Source organism: Aquarana catesbeiana, linkage group LG13 (genome assembly GCF_042186555.1).
Source record: "Aquarana catesbeiana isolate 2022-GZ linkage group LG13, ASM4218655v1, whole genome shotgun sequence".
NCBI classification, from domain to species: domain Eukaryota; kingdom Metazoa; phylum Chordata; class Amphibia; order Anura; family Ranidae; genus Aquarana; species Aquarana catesbeiana.
Genome location: NC_133336.1, coordinates 61,132,539 through 61,151,495, shown reverse-complemented (window position 1 = coordinate 61,151,495; position 18,957 = coordinate 61,132,539). Strand labels below are relative to the sequence as shown.

General features: G+C 42.1%; 1 protein-coding gene across 1 annotated transcript in view; it reads left to right on the top strand.

The window, feature by feature from the left end:
• RHOJ (ras homolog family member J) overlaps window positions 1-18,957 on the top strand; it is a 151,319-nt gene that overhangs the window by 110,344 nt on the left and 22,018 nt on the right. The window contains exon 2 of the mRNA XM_073609782.1: window positions 9,200-9,258. Within this exon, the coding sequence (XP_073465883.1) occupies window positions 9,200-9,258 (59 nt within the window). The remainder of the gene's footprint in view (window positions 1-9,199; window positions 9,259-18,957) is intronic.

Sequence of the window (18,957 nt, the reverse complement as noted above, 5' to 3'; positions counted from 1 at the left end):
GCTGAACCGGCCAAAGTTTGATCCACGTATGGCCGGCTTAAAGCAGCATTTTTCTTGCACACGTATAATTTACCATTGTGTTACCTGCTGTTTGAGCCTCTAGTCCAATTCGGGAAAAAGAACAAACTATGACCCACTTTACTAACAATCAAATAATATAGAATTATTCCCAAATTAAGGAAGGAGACCTAATACCTGTCAAAAATAGTCTTAGCTGTGTAAATTCTTGATGTAGTAAGATTTTGATATTCTTCACATATTATTTTAATTAGTTATGTATGACTGAACATGTAAATCGTGTTAGCGGAGGTTTATTGTTAGTCTGACGTACAGTGACAATAGAGCACAAAGACCAAATCACAGATTTGCTAAGATGCTGTGGGCAAATAATTACTACAGAAGATTACGTCTATAACATTAGATTCATTAAGTGCTGCGCTAGTATGTCCATGTTGTGTATCACACCACAGGGGAGGAACGTGGGAATAAATCAAGGCAGCTCTGTGGAAACTGAAAAACGGCAAAGGATTCTCACTGAGAGGCAGCTTGATGAACGCTCTTCTAGATGTGTTATTTGTGTTCTTAATGAACCTGCTTATATGGCAACTTATACAAGCCTCCTCAGCAGTGTATTTAGAATTTATAGCACTCTAAAGTAATATAGAGTGCATCTGGTAAGTATTCACAGAGCTTCACTTTTTCCCCATTTTTTTATGTTACAGCCCTATTCCAAAATGGACTAAATTCAATATTTTCCTCAAAATTCTACAAACAATACCCCATAATGACAATGTGAAAGAAGTTTGTTTGAAATTTTTTCAAAATTATTAACCACTTACCGACCGGCTCCTGTACATATACGTCGGCACTTTGAAGAGGGATATCTCGGTAACGGCAGCAGCTGCTGCCACAACCGAGGTATCCATCTTTACAGGAGCCAGTTCTGTGTGGTGGTCTCTGCGGCGGGTTCGCCGCGAGATCACCGTTATCGGCGGTGGGAGAGGTGCCACCCCCCTCCCGCTGCTCTCCCGCGCCCTCCGCCTCTTACCGGAGCCGTCGGTAGCAGCGGAGGCGATCGGGACCTTTCAGTGCCTGGGTATGGAGACGAGTGAGGCTAAGATGGCTGCCAACCGTCTCCATACCATTGGATGGCTGAAGCGACGTCATTATGTCAGCTCTGCCCACTTGTCTTAAAGGCATATTTTTTTTTTTATGTCATTTTTTCAAACGACTTTTTTTTTTGCATTTTAGTACAAATATGAGATCTGAGGACTTTTTGACCCCAGATCTCATATTTAAGAGGACCTGTCATGCTTTTTTCTATTACAAGGGATGTTTACATTCCTTGTAATAGGAATAAAAGTGATCCAATTTTTTTTTTTTTTTTTAAAAACAGTGCAAAGATAAATGTAATAAAGTAAAATAAATAAGAAAAAAAAATGTTTAAAGCGTCCTGTCCCGACGAGCTCTCTCGCAGAAGCGAATGCATACGTGAGTAGCGCCCGCATATGAATACGGTGGTTAAACCACACATGTGAGGTATCGCCACGACCGGTAGAGCGAGAGCAAAAATTCTAGCCCTAGACCTCCTCTGTAGCGCAAAACATGCAACCTGAAGAATTTTTTTAAAACGTCGCCTATGGAGATTTTCAAGGGTAAAAGTTTGTCGCCATTCCACGAGCGGGCGCAATTTTGAAGTGTGACATGTTGGGTATCAATTTACTTGGCGTAACATTATATTTCACAATATAAAAAAAATTGGGCTAACTTTACTGCTGTCTTATTTTTTTATTCAAGAAAGTGAATTTTTTCCAAAAAAAGTGCGCTTATAAGACCGCTGCGCAAATACGGTGCAAAAAAAAGTATTGCAATGACCGCCATTTTATTCTCTAGGGTGTTAGAAAAAAAACAATATATAATGTTTGGGGGTTCTAAGTAATTTTCTAGCAAAAAAATCTGTTTTAAACATGTAAACACCTAAAATCCAAAACGAGGCTGGACCTTAAGTGGTTAAAAAGAAAAAAGGAAAAATGTACATAAGTATTCACAGCCTTTACCATGACACTCAAAATTGAGCTCAGGTGCATCCTGTTTCCACTGATCATCTTTAAAATGTTTCTACAATTTGATTGGAGTCCACCCGTGGTAAATTCAGTTGATTGGACATGATTTGTAAAGGCACACACTTGTCTATATAAGGTCCTAGAGTTAACAGTGCATGTCAGAGCACAAACCAAGCCATGAAGTCCAAGGAATTGACTGTAGCCCTCCGAGACAGGATTGTATCAAGGCACAGATCTGGGGAAGGGTACAGAAAATTGTCTGCAGCATTAAAGGTCCTAATGAGCACAATGGCCTCCACCATCTGTAAATGGAAGAAGTTTGTAACCACCAGGATTCTTCTTAGAGTGTGCCGCTTGGCCAAACTGAGCCATCGGTGGAGAAGGGCCTTAGACAGGGAGGTGACCAAGAACCCGATGGTCACTCTGACAGAGCTCCAGTGTTTCTCTGTAGAGAGAGGAGGAACCTTCCAGAGGAACAACCATCTCTGCAGCACTCCACCAATCAGACCTGTATGGTAGAGTGGCCAGATGGAAGACACTACTGAGTAAAATGCACATGACAGCCCGCCTGGAGTTTGCCATGAGACACCTAAAGGACTCATAGACCATAAGAAACAAATTCTCTGGTCTGATGAAACAAAGATTGAACTCTTTGACCTGAATGGCAAGCGTCATGTCTGGAGGAAACCAGGCACCGCTCATTACCTGGCCAATACCATCCCTACATTGAAGCTATGTGGTGGCAGCATCATGCTGTGGGGATGTTTTTAAGTGGCAAGAACTGGGAGACTAGTCAGGATTGAGGGAAAAATGAATGCAGAAACGTGAAGAGACATCCTTGATGAAAACCTGCTCCAGAGCGCTCTGGACCTCAGACTGTGGTGAAGGTTCATCTTCCAACAGGACAACAACCCTAAGCACACAGCCAAGATAACAAAGGAGTGGCTATGGGACAACTCTGTGAATGTCCTTGAGTGGCCCAGCCAGAGCCCAGACTTGAACTCGATTGAACATCTCAGGAGAGATCTGAAAATGGCTGTGCGCTGACGCTCCTCATCCAACCTGATGGAGCTTGAGAGGTCCTGCAAAGAAGGATGAAAGAAACTGCCCATAAATAGGTGTGCCAAGCTTGTAGCATTATACTCAAAAAGACCTGAAGCTGTAATTGGTGCCAAAGGTACTTCAACAAAGTATTGAGCAAAGGCTGTGAATACTTACATATATGGGCTTTTTTAAGTTTTTTTATTTTTAATAAATTTGCAAACATTTCAAACAAACTTCTTTCACGTTGTCATTATGGGGTATTGTTTGTAGAATTTTGAGGAAAATAATGAATTTAATCTATTTTGGAATAAGGCTGTAACATAACAAAATGTGGAAAAAGTGAAACACTGTGCATACTTTCCAGACGCACTGTATTCGAAGGGCGTCTTAAAGCAAAAGTCTTTTTATATTTTTTGAAATATCCATTTTATCTTTTTATTTTGTATCCAGTGGGCATCTTTCTACAGAACATTTGGCTTAACAAGTACTGGCATCTTTTATTATTTCATCTAACAATCCTGTCAAGTTTATTTAACCACCTCAACTCTGGAAGATTTTACCCCGTCATGACCAGGCCATTTTTTGCTATTTAGCACTGTGCTAGTTTAACTGCTAATTGTGCAGTCATGCAAAATGTATATAATTTTTTCCCACAAATATAGCTTTCTTTTGGTGGTATTTGATCACCAATGGGTTTTTTATTTTTGCAAAAAAAAAAAAGACCGAAAATTTTGAACAAAATATATTTTTTACTTTCTGCTATAAAACACATCTAATAAAAAATCTAATTCTGTTACATATATATATATTGGAATTTATATTTATCTACTTTATGCTACTAATGGCGGTGATCAGCGATTTATAATGGGACTGCCATAGTGCGGTGGACAATCTGACACTAACTGACGCTGGGAGGAACTGACTAACTGCCACTGACATCACCAGTGACACTAATACAGTGAGCAGTGCTAATAATATGCTCTGTCACTGTACTAATAACACTGGCTGGGAATGGGTTAACATTTAGGGCGATCAAGGGGTTAAATATGTGCCTAACAATGTGTGTACTGTGTGGTGTTTTCACTGGCAATGTGCCAGTTTTTACTCCCTTCTTTTCAGGGAGGAAAAAAAAATGGCACATCACTGCTGACACCAGAGAGCCCTGTGTCTACCTACACAGGGCTCTCTTCTGTCATTCGCTCAGCCAATCGTCAGGTTCCGCACATAAATCATGGGCCGGGACCTGCTGATTGGCTTGCGCTGTAGCGAATGGCAGCACAGCCAGGCAGGCGCATTCTCTGGCCTGGACAGGAAAGGGGTATGGGTGCCCAGTAAGCAAGTGGTTAAACACCCTTTTTTATTAGAATGGGGAAGCACCCTTTAAACATGTTTTGCAGACAATGAGCAGTTAGATCACTGGTATTAGTTACATGTATTATGTATACTACTTATATTTGTGTGTATGCCATTTTTTTAGTCATCTGTTTGTCCATAAAAATATTAAAATAATATTATATATATATATATATATATATATATATATATATATATATATATATATATATATATATTAGTTCTTATTGGATTTTTTTATAAAACAGCTTTGCAGAATATCACCTTTCCAAAATTTATGAATAGCTCTGAGCTTCCCCCTTGTGGTCTGAATTGGTGCTGCATTTTTTAGGGAGCATCTAGAATGTCCTTTAAGGAGCCATCCAAACCCCATCTGCACTCCCACTCCCATCTGCTGCAGGGTCGCTAAAACCTACCTGTAATGCTCCTGCTGTGTACTGGAAATTATCCTATTAGGAACATCCTATTCACATGAGAATAAAAAATATGATTTTTTTGTTTGCCTGTACATGGTTGTTATCATAGGCGTGCGCACAGGGTGTGCCAGGTGTGCCTGGGCACACCCTAATCACCCCATGTGCATTAGCATTATCCAGGGACAGCACCAGGTGGGTGGTTGAGGGTGCCAGTGACCAGTGTAAATGCTCTCATTATATTAAAGGCTAGGTTCAACAGTAGGAATATGTTACACCTGTATTTAGGGCGTAACATAATATGCTCCCTATCAACTGTCTCCCACCACCAGAGCCTCCTTTCTGTGACAACAGGTGGCACTCATGTGTGTTTGAGATTTGGGGTGCACACCCTAATGTAATAGGCTGTGCACACCTATGGTTGTTATTCACTGTTACGGTTATTTTAATTCTCACATTACCTATTTAGAGGTGGTGTTTTCTTGATATACTATACAGTAGGTGTTGTGGTTTTTTTTTTTTTTTTTGCCTTTTTTTTTTTTTTTTACTGCTATGTTAATGTACATCACATGGATATATGTGATGTGCATATTCATTGCAGATAATGTTGGCAGCAAAAATTACATAAAGGTAGATCTTGATCTCTTCAGACAGTTCACGGCCATTATTAATGTTGAGTACCCTCCTAATTAAAAAGCAGCTGTGTTGTGCTGGTGTTCATATCATCGCAGAGGAAATCCATAAACATTTGCAGTGTGTTAAAAGATCAATCCACCTTATAGAGGGATTTCAATTACAAGTGGAGTCTGGTGGGATAAATCACCTGCTGCCTTTTTATATTTCTTTAAAGTAAACCCGTATTCAAAGGATAAGTTCACCTGTGTAAAAAAAAAAAAAAAAAAGAAAAAAATGCACATCTTTTTCCATGTAAAAAAAAAAAGCGCATTTATTATTTTTTTACTAGGAGCCTGGAAAGCATTGCACCTGCAATCACTAGATCATGAATGCTATGCAGGACTCCTTCAGACTGTCAGTGTAAAGCCGCGTACACACGATCTGACTTTCCGATGGGAAATGTCCGATGACAGGCTGTTGGCGGTAAATCCGACTGTGTGTATGCTCCATCAGACAATTGTTGTCAGATTTTCCGCGGATAAATGTTGGATAGCGGGTTTTAAAATTTTCCGCGGACAAATGTGTGTTGTCGGATTTTCCGAGCATGTGTACACAAGTCCGTCGGACAAAAGTCCAAAGTACAAACACGCATGCTCGGAAGCAAGGAGGAGCCAGAAGCAGTCGGTCTTGTAAACTAGCGTTCGTAATGGAGAATTAACATTTGTGACATGGCAAATTATGAAATCTCCAAATGCAGCGCACAATTCTCTTCTTCTTTAATGGGATAATAATGAAGCTGCTTTGCTGGTGATACTGATGGAGTTATTGCAAACAAATTTTCAAAGGATTTTTTTTCTAGTGATATCAAGAATAATATTATTATGCTTTTTTTTTTTTTTATTTGGCAAGTTACCACAACATCATTGTCCTGTAATTTTTAAGATCAAAGATACAACTATGTTGGTGTCCCTTGTCAATTTTACATTGTATTTTTTTAAATGTAACTGCCTACTCCCAAACTGTCATTTGAAGTAAAACACATAGCCAAATATTATTCTACACTATTTTTTTATTGTGCATTAAAAAAAGAAAACAAATAAAATTAGACATGATATCTGCCAATAGAACTTAACCAAAAATTGCATTCTATGCATCCAAAAATATAGAAAATATACCAAATCAAATCATCGTTATTCAACCAAAAAAATAATGTCAAAGCAATAACTCCAAGGCCAATAATAAATAACATGTTCTCTTCTCCGATTCCGCAACATGGCTGGTTGACAAACGGCCACTCAGAAACACACTGAAAAGCATGAAATGAAAAGCGCAAACTGAAAAGCGCTAAATGAAAAGCGCGAAAAGTGCAAATCAACACTCACCAAATTCTTACTAACACAAAATTAGCAGAAGGAGCCCAAAGGGTGGCGCTAAAGAGCTGAAAACCATGTAGTACATCACTACATTTGTGATTGTTGGCCAACAATTGTGTGCCATATGTATGAAAGACAGGTTTGGGCCAACGCCCTTTGGACAAAAGTCCACGGTTTTGTTGGCCAACAATCCGATTGTGTGTACGAGGCTTAAGACCCCTTTCACACTGAGGCAGTTTTCAGGCATTCTAGCGCTAGAAATAGCGCCTGAAAACTGCCTCTCATTCATTGCAATGGGTGTTTTCCCATGTGGGACATTAGAAGAAGTCTTGCAAGCAGCATCTTTGGGGCGGTTTGTGAGCGCTGTACACAGCGCTCCCAAAACGCCCCTGCCCATTGCAATGAATGGGCAGCATTATGCCGCAACACAGGAGTTTTTAACCCCTTCTTTGTGATTAAAAACGCCCTGCTAGCGGGCGAAAAGTGGCACAAAAGCACCGCTTAAACATCGCTAGAGCGCCGCTAATACGAGCAGTGCTTTACCGCTAATGGCCGGCGCTTTCGGTGTGAAAGCAGCCTATCCGTCTGTGTTATACGCCAAAACTTTCAGTTCAGATGCCTCGGAGGGGACAGGGAGAGGGGCGGGATGAGCGCCGTCAGATTACATACAGTGAGAATCTCCTGTTTACTGGGGGGCCTCTATAATAGGAAGTCCCGTCTCCTGGGCCGCCATTGGACCACTGTTCTGTCTATCCTAGGAGATTCTCACTGTATGTAATCTGTCGGCGCTCGTCCCGCCCCCCTCCCTGTCCCCTCTAGGCTGCAGATGGGTATCGATCAGGCTGCACTGATGGCAATGGTGAGGCTGCAGCTTTGAAGGCAACGGTGAGGCTGCTGAATTGATGGCAATGGTGAGGCTTCTGCATTGATGGCAATGGTGAGGCTGCTGCATTGATGGCAATGGTGAGGCTGCATTGATGTGGACTAATGAGGCTGCATTGATGGCACTTGTGAGGCTGCAGATGGGCACTGATCAGGCTGCATTGATGGCAATGGTGAGGCTGCAGATGGGTACTGACCCTTATTTTGCTTCAAAGTTCCTTATTTAACCCCTTCCCACTGAGCGTATGCAGATGTGCGTACTCGGCTTTCGGGAGTTATATCGGGATGATATAGACCCCCGATCCCTCCATAAAGAGTACCTGTCACCACCTATTACTGCCACAAGGGATGTTTACATTCCTTGTGACAACAATAAAAGTGATCATTTTTTTTTTCTTTAAAACACAATTTATTAATATAAAAATAAATAAAATAAATAAGAAAAAATTTTTTTTTAAAGCGCCCCCGTCCCTGCGAGCTCGCACAGCAAAGAAAACGCATACGGAAGTCGCGCCCGCATATGTAAACGGTGTTCAAATCACACATGTGAGGTATCGCCACGATCGTCAGAGCGAGAGCAATAATTCTAGCACTAGACCTCCTCTGTAACTCTAACCTGGTAACCGTAAAAAAAATATTAAATCGTCGCCTATGGAGATTTTTAGGTACCGTAGTTTGTCGCCATTCCACGAGTGTGTGCAAAGCGTGACATGTTTGGTATCCATTTACTCGGCGTAACATCATCTTTCAAATTATACAAAAAAATTGGGCTAACTTTACTGTTTGTTTTTTTTGTAAATTCATGAAAGTGTCCCTTTTCCCAAAAAGTTGCGTTTACAACACCGCTGCACAAATACCGTGTGATATAAAATATTGCAACAATTGCCATTTTATTCTCTAGATTCTCTGCTAAAAAAATATATATATATAATTTTTGGGGGCTCTAAGTAATCTCAATATCATAAAATTAGATATACTGTATATATATATATATATATATATATATATATATATATATATATATATATATACACATACACACACATACAGTACTTATACAGTATGTGATAGCATAGTGTGTATGTACATCTATATAACAACTGTATAGTGACAGAAGTAGTCTCCCCGTATTTCGTGTACTACAGTAATTAGTTTTAAGGTTCCTTCAGTCGCACGGTACAAATCAGCTCCAGCCTCTCTGGGGTGTGTAAAATGACTAATCAGAGGCAATCTGCGCTTCATATATATTCTATTCACTCAAGACTGTGACTTGGACCATCTGTTTTAAGTGCAGCCTTTACCGCCTTCGATTAAACATGATATCTGTTAGCTCGCTGCTCACTGTCATCATTAGAGAAAATGGAGTTGGAACCAGCAGAAGATTAGATGGCTGAAATGCTGACAGATGATTATCGCTCCCCTTTGTAATAGAACATTATCTTTTATTGTTTTCCAGTGACGGTGAGCGTTGGAGGGAAGCAGTATCTTCTGGGACTCTATGACACTGCAGGACAGGTAACAGCCAAATCTTAGAAATGCTTTTTTTTATGTCATTTGTGTATTTTTTTTTTTAAGTGGCAGCAAACAAATGACAAGCCAGTTTATATACACTTCTGTTAATCAGGGCCAGTGCCAAGGGTAGCACCCAACATACAAGTTCTGGAAACCTTTCCTTATGTTGTTTTTCCTCCTTTGACTATCTCTGGATATTTGTGTCTACACTTGGCAATAACACTGTGGGGGATGTTGAGAGGAGTCGAGAGGCTCGTTACAGTTGAAGAAACATAAAACCCTAATATGACAGTTTGTATAGTTGAAACGTCATCTTGCACATAAAGCAGGGTGAACTAGACATGTGCGGTTCGTTTCGTTCCGAATAAATATTCGGACAAATTTTTCGTTATTCAGAGATTCGGATATATTTGAATACCCGAATTACAGTATAAACAAAGTTTACAGAATGCTCTGAATAATGAAACTAAATTCATCCTAATTTCCGAAATTCGATTTGAAATTCTGATTGGATTTGACATCGAATTTCATTCAATTTCGAACTGTAAACATATTTCTGAAATAAGAGACTGTGTGTGTTATTAGAGTACCATTTCAAAATAATGCTGTTTTAGTTAAGCCTAGGTGATTAAAGTAATTGTAAAGTATTTTTTTTTCTATAAAAATAACAAACATGTCATACTTACCTGCTCTGTGCAGTGGATTTGCACAGAGCAGCCCAGATCCTCCTCTTCTCGGGTCCCTCTTCTGTGTTCCTGGCCCCTCCCTCCTGTTGAGTGCCCCCGAAGCAAGCAGCTTGCTATGGGAGCACCCGAGCCGAGTCACAGCTCCCCGTGTCCCGCCCCCTCTCTCTCCTAAATAGCTAACTGACTTTGATTGACAGCAGCGGACGGCTGAGACACTCGTGGGCATCGCTGGACAGAGAGGGGGCTCTGGTGGGTATCAGGGGTGGCTGCTGCACACAGAAGGCTTTTTATCTTAATGCATTAACCACTTGCCAACCAGCTCACGCACATTTACGTCAGCAAGTTGGCTCCTTCCCGCGAATCGCCGTACCTGTACGTCGACTTCTTTAAGAGCCATAGCACGGTGGGGGAACCAAGGCGCATGGCCGGCAGCCGCATTGTCCTCCGGCCACCAGCGATTGCGGGCACGAGAGCCAGAATGGGGATATGTGTATGTAAACACACAAATCCCCGTTCTGACAGAGGAGGAGAGACAGATCGGCTGTTCTTTATTTTTAGGAACAATTAATTAATTGTAATTAGGAACAGCGATATGTCTCCTCCTCCAGTCAGTCCCATCCCCCCACAGTTAGAAACACTCATGAGGGAACACATTTAACCCCTTGTGCCCCCTAGTGTGAACCCTTTCCCTGCCAGTTACATTTATACAGTAATCAGTGGTATCATACTCACCGTAATTTTCCTTTCCTGACGCCAATCCATTGCAGCATATGGACCCACCCTTGTGCGTTTCGGTATCTAGCCAATTCCGAAGAATGGGGCAGGGCCTAACTGGTCTTTAATTTATGCTATTTCATTGGTCCTGAGGGAGGGGAGAAAGGCGGAGCCATGGATTGGCGTCAGGAAAGGAAAATTACGGTAAGTATGGTACAATATTCTGTTTTCTTCATCATGCACATGTCTAGGGTGAACGCTGTCTCTAATAGCGGATGGTAACATTTGTTTTGCAAAAATAATCACATGGTACTAAAGAGTGGAGCTTGTACAAAACAGCATCATCGTTTAAGTAAGCTGGCCATAGATGGATTGACTTTCTTGCCAGTTCAGCAGAGACTGGCCGAATTTGGGTCCATCTCTGACTGATTTTGCATGACAGAAGTCAATCTAATTGGTTGTGCTAAATACATTTTAAAAATAATCAGTATTTTAATAGTGTAAAACATTGTGAACATGTGATACCACCAAAGAAATACACACCCAAACACAATGGAATGTAAAAAGTTATACAAAATTGATGTATGTGGCCAGCTCTGGAAAAGCAAAATCTGGAGATTAATGAAATAAGACAAATCTCTAAGCCTGCATACATAACGGCTGATTAAAGAAGTCAGGTAATAATTAGAATGGAGGTTAGGGTGATCTGTCTGGTTTAGGAGTGCACACAGAGACAAACTGTCCCGCTCACGCTGCATTTTTTACAGTGTCCCACCAAAGCAAGTTTTCAAGGTTATTGATGTAACAGTTTCAGACAGTATTAAATAGCATAGACCTCCTTCCTGACACTAATAATACTTAGACCTTGGCGCCAATGATCCAGCTGTATGAAATAAGTATCGCTGCCTACACATTTTAATGTAGTCACTTTACAGAATGGGAAAATCCAAACAGCTCCCAGGAATTGGCTTTAACAGACTCAGCAACTGGAAAGTATAATATGTTATTGAGCCCACATTTCAGCATATTGTGCAGTATTCTAAATAATTTGAGATGTATGGTATAGTAACTCTTCACAGTGCATTATTCCTACAGACAATGATTTTATTTGGGAGAAAAGAGTAGTATATGACTGGCTTGGTTTTTTCCTTGGATGTATCCTTGGCCTTTGTTTGTACCTAGTATATGACTTACCGTATATACTCGAGTATAAGTCGATCCGAGTATAAGTCGATCCGAGTATAAGTCGAGGCCCCTAATTTACCACAAAAAACTGGGAAAAACTTATTGACATGAGCATAAGACAAGGGTGAGAAATGCAGAGGGTCAACAATGCCCATCTGCAGCTGCCTGCCTCCCTATGTGCTGTGCAGCCTACCTGTATCCTGTGCATGTGTCCTGTGTCCTGTACATGTGCATGTGTCCTGTACATGTGTATGTGTCCTGTGCATGTGTCCTGTACATGTGTATGTGTCCCTGTGTCCTGTACATGTGTCCTGTACATGTGTATGTGTCCGTGTGTCCTGTACATGTGTCCTGTGTCCCTGTGTCCTGTACATGTGTCCTGTGTCCTGTACATGTGTATGTGTCCTGTGTGCATGTGTCCTGTGCATGTGTGCTGTGTCCTGTACATGTGTCCTGTGTCCTGTACATGTGCATGTGTCCTGTGCATGTGTATGTGTCCTGTGCATGTGTCCTGTACATGTGTATGTGTCCTGTGCATGTGTCCTGTGCATGTGTATGTGTCCTGTACATGTGTCCTGTACATGTGTATGTGTTCTGTGCATGTGTCCTGTACATGTGTATGTGTCCCTGTGTCCTGTACATGTGTCCTGTACATGTGTATGTGTCCTGTGCATGTGTCCTGTACATATGTATGTGTCCCTGTGTCCTGTACATGTGTATGTGTCCCTGTGTCCTGTACATGTGTCCTGTGCATGTGTGCTGTGTTCTGTACATGTGTCCTATGTCCTGTACATGTGTCCTATGTCCTGTACATGTGTATGTGTCCTGTGTGCATGTGTCCTGTACATGTGTCCTGTGTCCTGTACATGTGTCCTGTGTCCTGTGCATGTGTCTTGTACATGTGTATGTGTCCCTGTGTCCTGTACATGTGTCTTGTACATGTGTATGTGTCCCTGTGTCCTGTACATGTGTCCTGTACATGTGTATGTATCCTGTGCATGTGTCCTGTACATGTGTATGTGTCCCTGTGTCCTGTACATGTGTCCTGTACATGTGTATGTGTCCCTGTGTCCTGTACATGTGTCCTGTGTCCCTGTGTCCTGTACATGTATATGTGTCCTGTGTGCATGTGTCCTGTGCATGTGGGCTGTGTCCTGTACATGTGTCCTGTGTCCTGTACATGTGTATGTGTCCTGTGTGCATGTGTCCTGTGTCCCTGGGCAGCCTACCTGTGTCCTGTGCAGCCTCCCTGTGGCGATCTCCATCCTCCGATCACTTCAGCGGCCATTCCACTGTTCAAAAGCCGCGCCTCCTCCTCGTCTGTGATAGGCTGAACACTCAGCAGTCAGCCTATCATGGACATTCTTTCATTCTCATACCATGGACGAGGATGAGAGAATGTCCGTGATAGGCTGTACACTGACAGCTGTTCAGCCTATCACAGACGAGCAGGAGGTGCGGCTTTTGAAAGCTGGAATAGCCTCCGAACGAATCATTACACGCTAGCCGCCGTCTGCCTGCATGACACGCTGATCATGCAGACAGAAGGTTGTGACTCGAATATAAGTCGAGGGGGGCACTTTTAGCCCAAAAAAAAGGGCTGAAAAATTTGGCTTATACTCGAGTATATACGGTACCTGGTTTTAAAACATGTTATTTTAGTTATAGGTAGAGCCTGGAGTCAGCACTTGGCTTGTTGTATATTTGCCTTGGAATTTTTGATGCTCTCCCCCCCCCCCCTCCCCCCGCCCCACCTTTATACGTTGAAGCCTTTTCTGCTGCCATTTTCATTATATGAAATAAATATAGCAAGTGTGCAGACTAAAGAACTTGAGCACAGAGATCTCCACACTAGAGTCACAAGGTATACAGTGCCTTGAAAAAGTATTCATACCCCATTTTGTCATATTACAACCAAAATCGTAAATGTATTTTATTGGGATTTTATATGATAGACCAACACAAAGTGGCACATAATTGTGCAGTGGAAGGAAGATGATAAATGGTTTTCAAAATTTTTTACAAAAAAATATGTGAAAAGTGTGGCATTTATTTTTATTCAGCCCCCCTGAGTCAATACTTCCATATCATACTCTTTCCATTTTCAGTTGATGGATTGAACAGTACTCCGTGAGATGTTCAAAGCTTGGGATATTTTTTTTATAACCTAACCCTGCTTTAAACTTCTCCACAACTTTATCCATTATCTGTCTGGTGTGTTCCTTGGCCTTCATGATGCTGTTTGTTCACTAAGGTTCTCTAACAAACCTCTGAGGACTTCACAGAACAGCTGTATTTACACTGAGATTAAATTACACACAGATGGACTCTAATTACTCATTAGGTGACTTCTGAAGGCAATTGGTTCACCTAGATTTTAGTTAGGGGTATCAGAGTAAAGGGGGCTGAATACAAATGCATGCTACACATTTCAGATATTTATTTTTTTTTTAAATTGAAAACCATTTATCATTTTCCTTCTGCCTCACAATTATGTGCCACTTTGTGTTGGTCTATCAGATAAAATCCCAATAAAATACATTTATGTTTTTGGTTGTAACATGATAAAATGTGGAAAATTTCAAGGTTTATGAATACTTTTTCAAGGCACTGTATAAGAATCTTTCTGTTTAGGTTGATGGAGTCTGCAAAGAGTTCTGCAGTATACTGGTTGTATATAATCCTATTATTAATTAAAGCCAAACTGAACTTTTAGATTAAATGAATAAAATGTATTACAGGTACACCGAGACAAAAGGAAATGTATCAATGGAGCAGACAGAATCTGGAGCAGTTGTGCATAGCAACCAATCAGCTTCTATAGCCAGTGTCTGGTTTCAGTGTCAGTAAACCCTTGTAGAAAGCCAACTCGGGTTTCCCCAGGACATGGAATGTCTAAGCCCTAGCCTGCTATTTCACCGGGGCCCCTGATGGGTGGGATGGAGTTGAAGCAAGCAGGAACCAGGTCGCGGCCCCCAGGTACACCCAGCTAAAGATGCTGAGACCATTCACATATGCAGAGTGCAGACAGCAGGAGACAGAAGAAGATCTGGGAATGAGCTGAGGTCAGGCGGACAGCAGGCAGGCACAAGCAGTAGATGAAGCCAGGGTCGGTACGTGGGAAGTCAGACACACAATATAAGTTAGACAAACAGAAGCACAGACATGTGGAAAAAAAAAAAGGGGGGGGGGGGTCAAACTGCGCTAAATAATCACACAATTAAACAAATAAATGAGTTAACAAAAATAGTGACAGCAGCAATTCTCCTGAATAACATAAGTTCAGTGCAGAAAAAAGAAAACAATAGAATTGCGCTAATTAGCTATTGAATGTGAAGTGAATCAAAAATAGTGAGATTGATCAAATTCATGAAAGGCAAACACAACCAAAATACAGTAATAGACTTGCCCAACTCACTTCACTCATGCAAAAAGGTACTAAACCACAAAATTGTGACATGAACCAAAAATTGATAGTGGTAAATAAATAAATATTAAATGTAAAGTATAGTCCTCAAATCCAAAGTTCCATAAATGTAGTGATTTGTGCCAAAATAAATCTTGAGATTTATTAAAAAGTAAATAGATGAACACTTACATCAATTCAAGTTTGACAAGCCTTGTATATCTGGTGCTCCGGCCGTCGCACACAGATCAACCCGTCCTACTTAACGATCAGTGAAGGCACATTGTGACGTCAGCGCGTCGCTCGCCCTACGCGGCGTTTCGTGCTAGGTCACGTCGTCTGGGCCCCTGGACGACGTGACCTATCAGGAAACGCCGCGTAGGGCGAGCAACGCGCTGACGTCACAACGTGACTTCACTGATTGTTAAGTAGGACGGGTTGATCTGTGTGCGACGGCCGGAGCACCAGATATACAAGGCTTGTCAAACTTGAATTGATGTAAGTGTTCATCTATTTACTTTTTAATAAAACTCAAAGGATTTTACACTATGGGAGCGCCTATGTTCTCTTTCATTTTATACTCCTGTGGTTCAACCTATTCGTTCTGTGAGGAGGGCTGGGATTATCAAGATTTTTTCCAGAGGAGACCTAGAATCCATTGCTAATTTCTAAGTAGCCCAGCAGCTGTTCCTTTGGTCGATCCGGCAGGAGCTAGCATTTACCAGCCTTCCCTGATCCTCTGTAGCGGGGGATCATGGGGTTCCGGTAAGCAGACACCCCTTCTGTTTTGGTGGCGGATCTTTCCCTCTCAAGATTTATTTTGGCACAAATCACTACATTTATGGAACTTTGGATTTGAGGACTATACCTTACATTTAATATTTATTTATTTACCACTATCAATTTTTGGTTCATGTCACAATTTTGTGGTTTAGTACCTTTTTGCATGAGTGAAGTGAGTTGGGCAAGTCTATTACTGTATTTTGGTTGTGTTTGCCTTTCATGAATTTGATCAATCTCACTATTTTTGATTCACTTCACATTCAATAGCTAATTAGCGCGATTCTATTGTTTTCTTTTTAGAAGCACAGACATACTAGGAAGTTGCTAAGACAATGCAGGCTGCACTGAGCATGTCTTAGGGCCCTTTCACACTGGAGCGGTTTGCAGGCGCTATTGCGCTAATAATAGCGCCGGTAAACCGACCCGAAAGTGCCACTGCTTTGTCTCCAGTGTGAAAGCCCCGAGGGCTTTCACACTGGAGCGATGCGCTGGCAGGAGGACAGGAAAAAAAGTCCTGCCAGTAGCATCTTTGGAGCGGGGAAGGAGCGGGGAAGGAGCGGTGTATCCATTGAAATCAAGAGGCGCTGCAGAGGCGATTTGCGATGGTTTTCAACCCTTTCTCGGCCGCTAGCGAGGGTACAACCGCCCCGCTAGCGACCGAATACTGATGGTAAAGCGTCACTAACAAAAGTGGCGCTTTACTGTCGACGCCGACGCCGCCCCCGCCCCAGTGTGAAAGGGGCCTAATATAGAGAAACAGAGTGGGAGGAGGGCCAGGAAGTGATAGAGGGGGAAAGGAATATAAATCCACAGTAGAGCAGGTCACCCCCATAGGTAAACACAGAAGGCAACAACACATGTGAATAGAATCTCAGGTCTAGCAGAACCACTGCGGCAAGGAGGTAAGAATTTCACAGGCAGGAAACTGCAGGCTGAACCATGACAGTCAGCTTGTTCAGTTAAGCTTTAAAAATGAATGATAGAAGTTGATTTAGACCAGTGTTTCTCAACCTTTTTTCAGTCAAGCACCCTTTAAAATTATAGAAAATCTCAAGGCACCCTTTAAAATTATGGACAGTCTTGAGGCAATAATAGCTATAGCTTTACATAATGCAACAACATCCACACGTAGGACACCCAATAACATTGGAAAAAAATGTCAAACAAGGATGCTGTGGAGGCAACAGACATCCTCCTTATCAACCGAAGACATCATTGGTCGTTAGGATGCCAGTGTCTGGAAACTCATAATGGTGCATAATGAAAATCTGTGGCTTTGTGTAACTAAAAGGCAGGCTTTATGCACCTGCTGGCTTGTATACAATTTTTGGTATTTTTTAGGCATTTTGCCAAGGCATCCCTAAGGAAACCTCAATGCACCCCATTGTGCCTAGGCACCCTGGTTGAAAAAGGCTGATTTAGACAACAAAACTCATAAAATTGTTTGGAATACCAACATTTAAAGGGTAAGTGCACTTCAAAACAAAGCACACTCATCCCTTTTTCCCTGATTTAACCCATCCCCCCCCCCTTCAACCCTCCCCACCTTCAACCCTCCCCACTTAAGTGCTTATTGACCGACCCCTTCCACACAAAACTCGTTTCCAGATTTTGCAAGTCTCTTCTTCACTCCACGACTAGTAGAACTAGAATCACGGAAAGTAAATGTCATACTGGAGTTGACAGAGGATATCTGGCAGTAGGTTCTTCCTCTCCAGGTCTCTACTGTTATCTTTTCTCGATACAAGGTCATACAAGCCAAACTATTATACAGGTCCTACTACACTCCTTGTTTGCTCTATTGCTTGAATAGACTGTCCTCTGCAACCTGTTCTAGATGTTACGCGGCTGATGACACATTCTACCATACGATATGGGAATGTCCACAGATTAGGAGATTTTGGTCAGAAATCACTGCCTTTATTAGTTCAATTACTCAAATACCCAACATTTGTAACCCCTTGAGATGCCTGCTGGGCTACATTGATGATGAAAGTCTATCTAAAAATGTACAAACCTTCCTACGTATAGTCTTGTTTTATGCAAAGAAATCCATAACTATGCACTGGAAATCACAGTCTTCACCCACCCTAACTTTTTGGCTTACCATCATTAACCAAGCAATCCCACTATACAAAATGACATATGAGGCCAGGGGATACCCCCGAAAGTTTGATAAAGTCTGGGATTCATGGGTCAAATCAGATTGTACCAGTGGCGGCCCATCCATTAGGGGCACCTGGGTGTCGCCCCTCTCTCCTCTCCACCCCCTATATGCAGTGGATAGATTCATGCATAGCATGAATCTATCATGCCCTTTCGGGGCACCGGGCACATAAAATATAGTGGCCAGGGGTTTTATTTTAAGCACCTGATTAGAGCCAGAGGCTCTAATAGGCTTCAAATTAGTGTGGGCTCAGGTTGCAGATATGGTTGCCACCTCATCCCTTTAAACCCGAACACATATTAATTACACAGGTTCTGTGGCTGATTAAGGTGGTAATTAAACTCACTTGGTGCCTTATCTGCATTTAATTAGCCTCAGAACCTGTGTAATTCAAAGGTGTTCGGGTTTAAAGGGATGAGGTGGCAACTCTAGTCGCAGAGGATGCATCCGGAGCCCACCCAGGTGTGTTGCAACACTGATCCTCCTCCCTGCCAATCGGGAAGCAGGTATGAAACCCATTTCCTGAGTGGCCAAAACGTCAGACGATCCTATTGGATGCCTAGCGCTGGGAGGAGCAGAGAGGAGACGCACCGTAGAGAGGACTCCAGAGCCACGCTGAAAGATGGCCACAGCAGCTCTGACCACTGCTCTCACCGCCCGCATTCATGGTAAAGACAGCGGGTGGTGGAGGGGGGGTGTTAGTGCTGCGCCGCGGGGGGGGGGGGGAGCTGGCCCCCCCCAAAAAAACACCAGCCACCGCT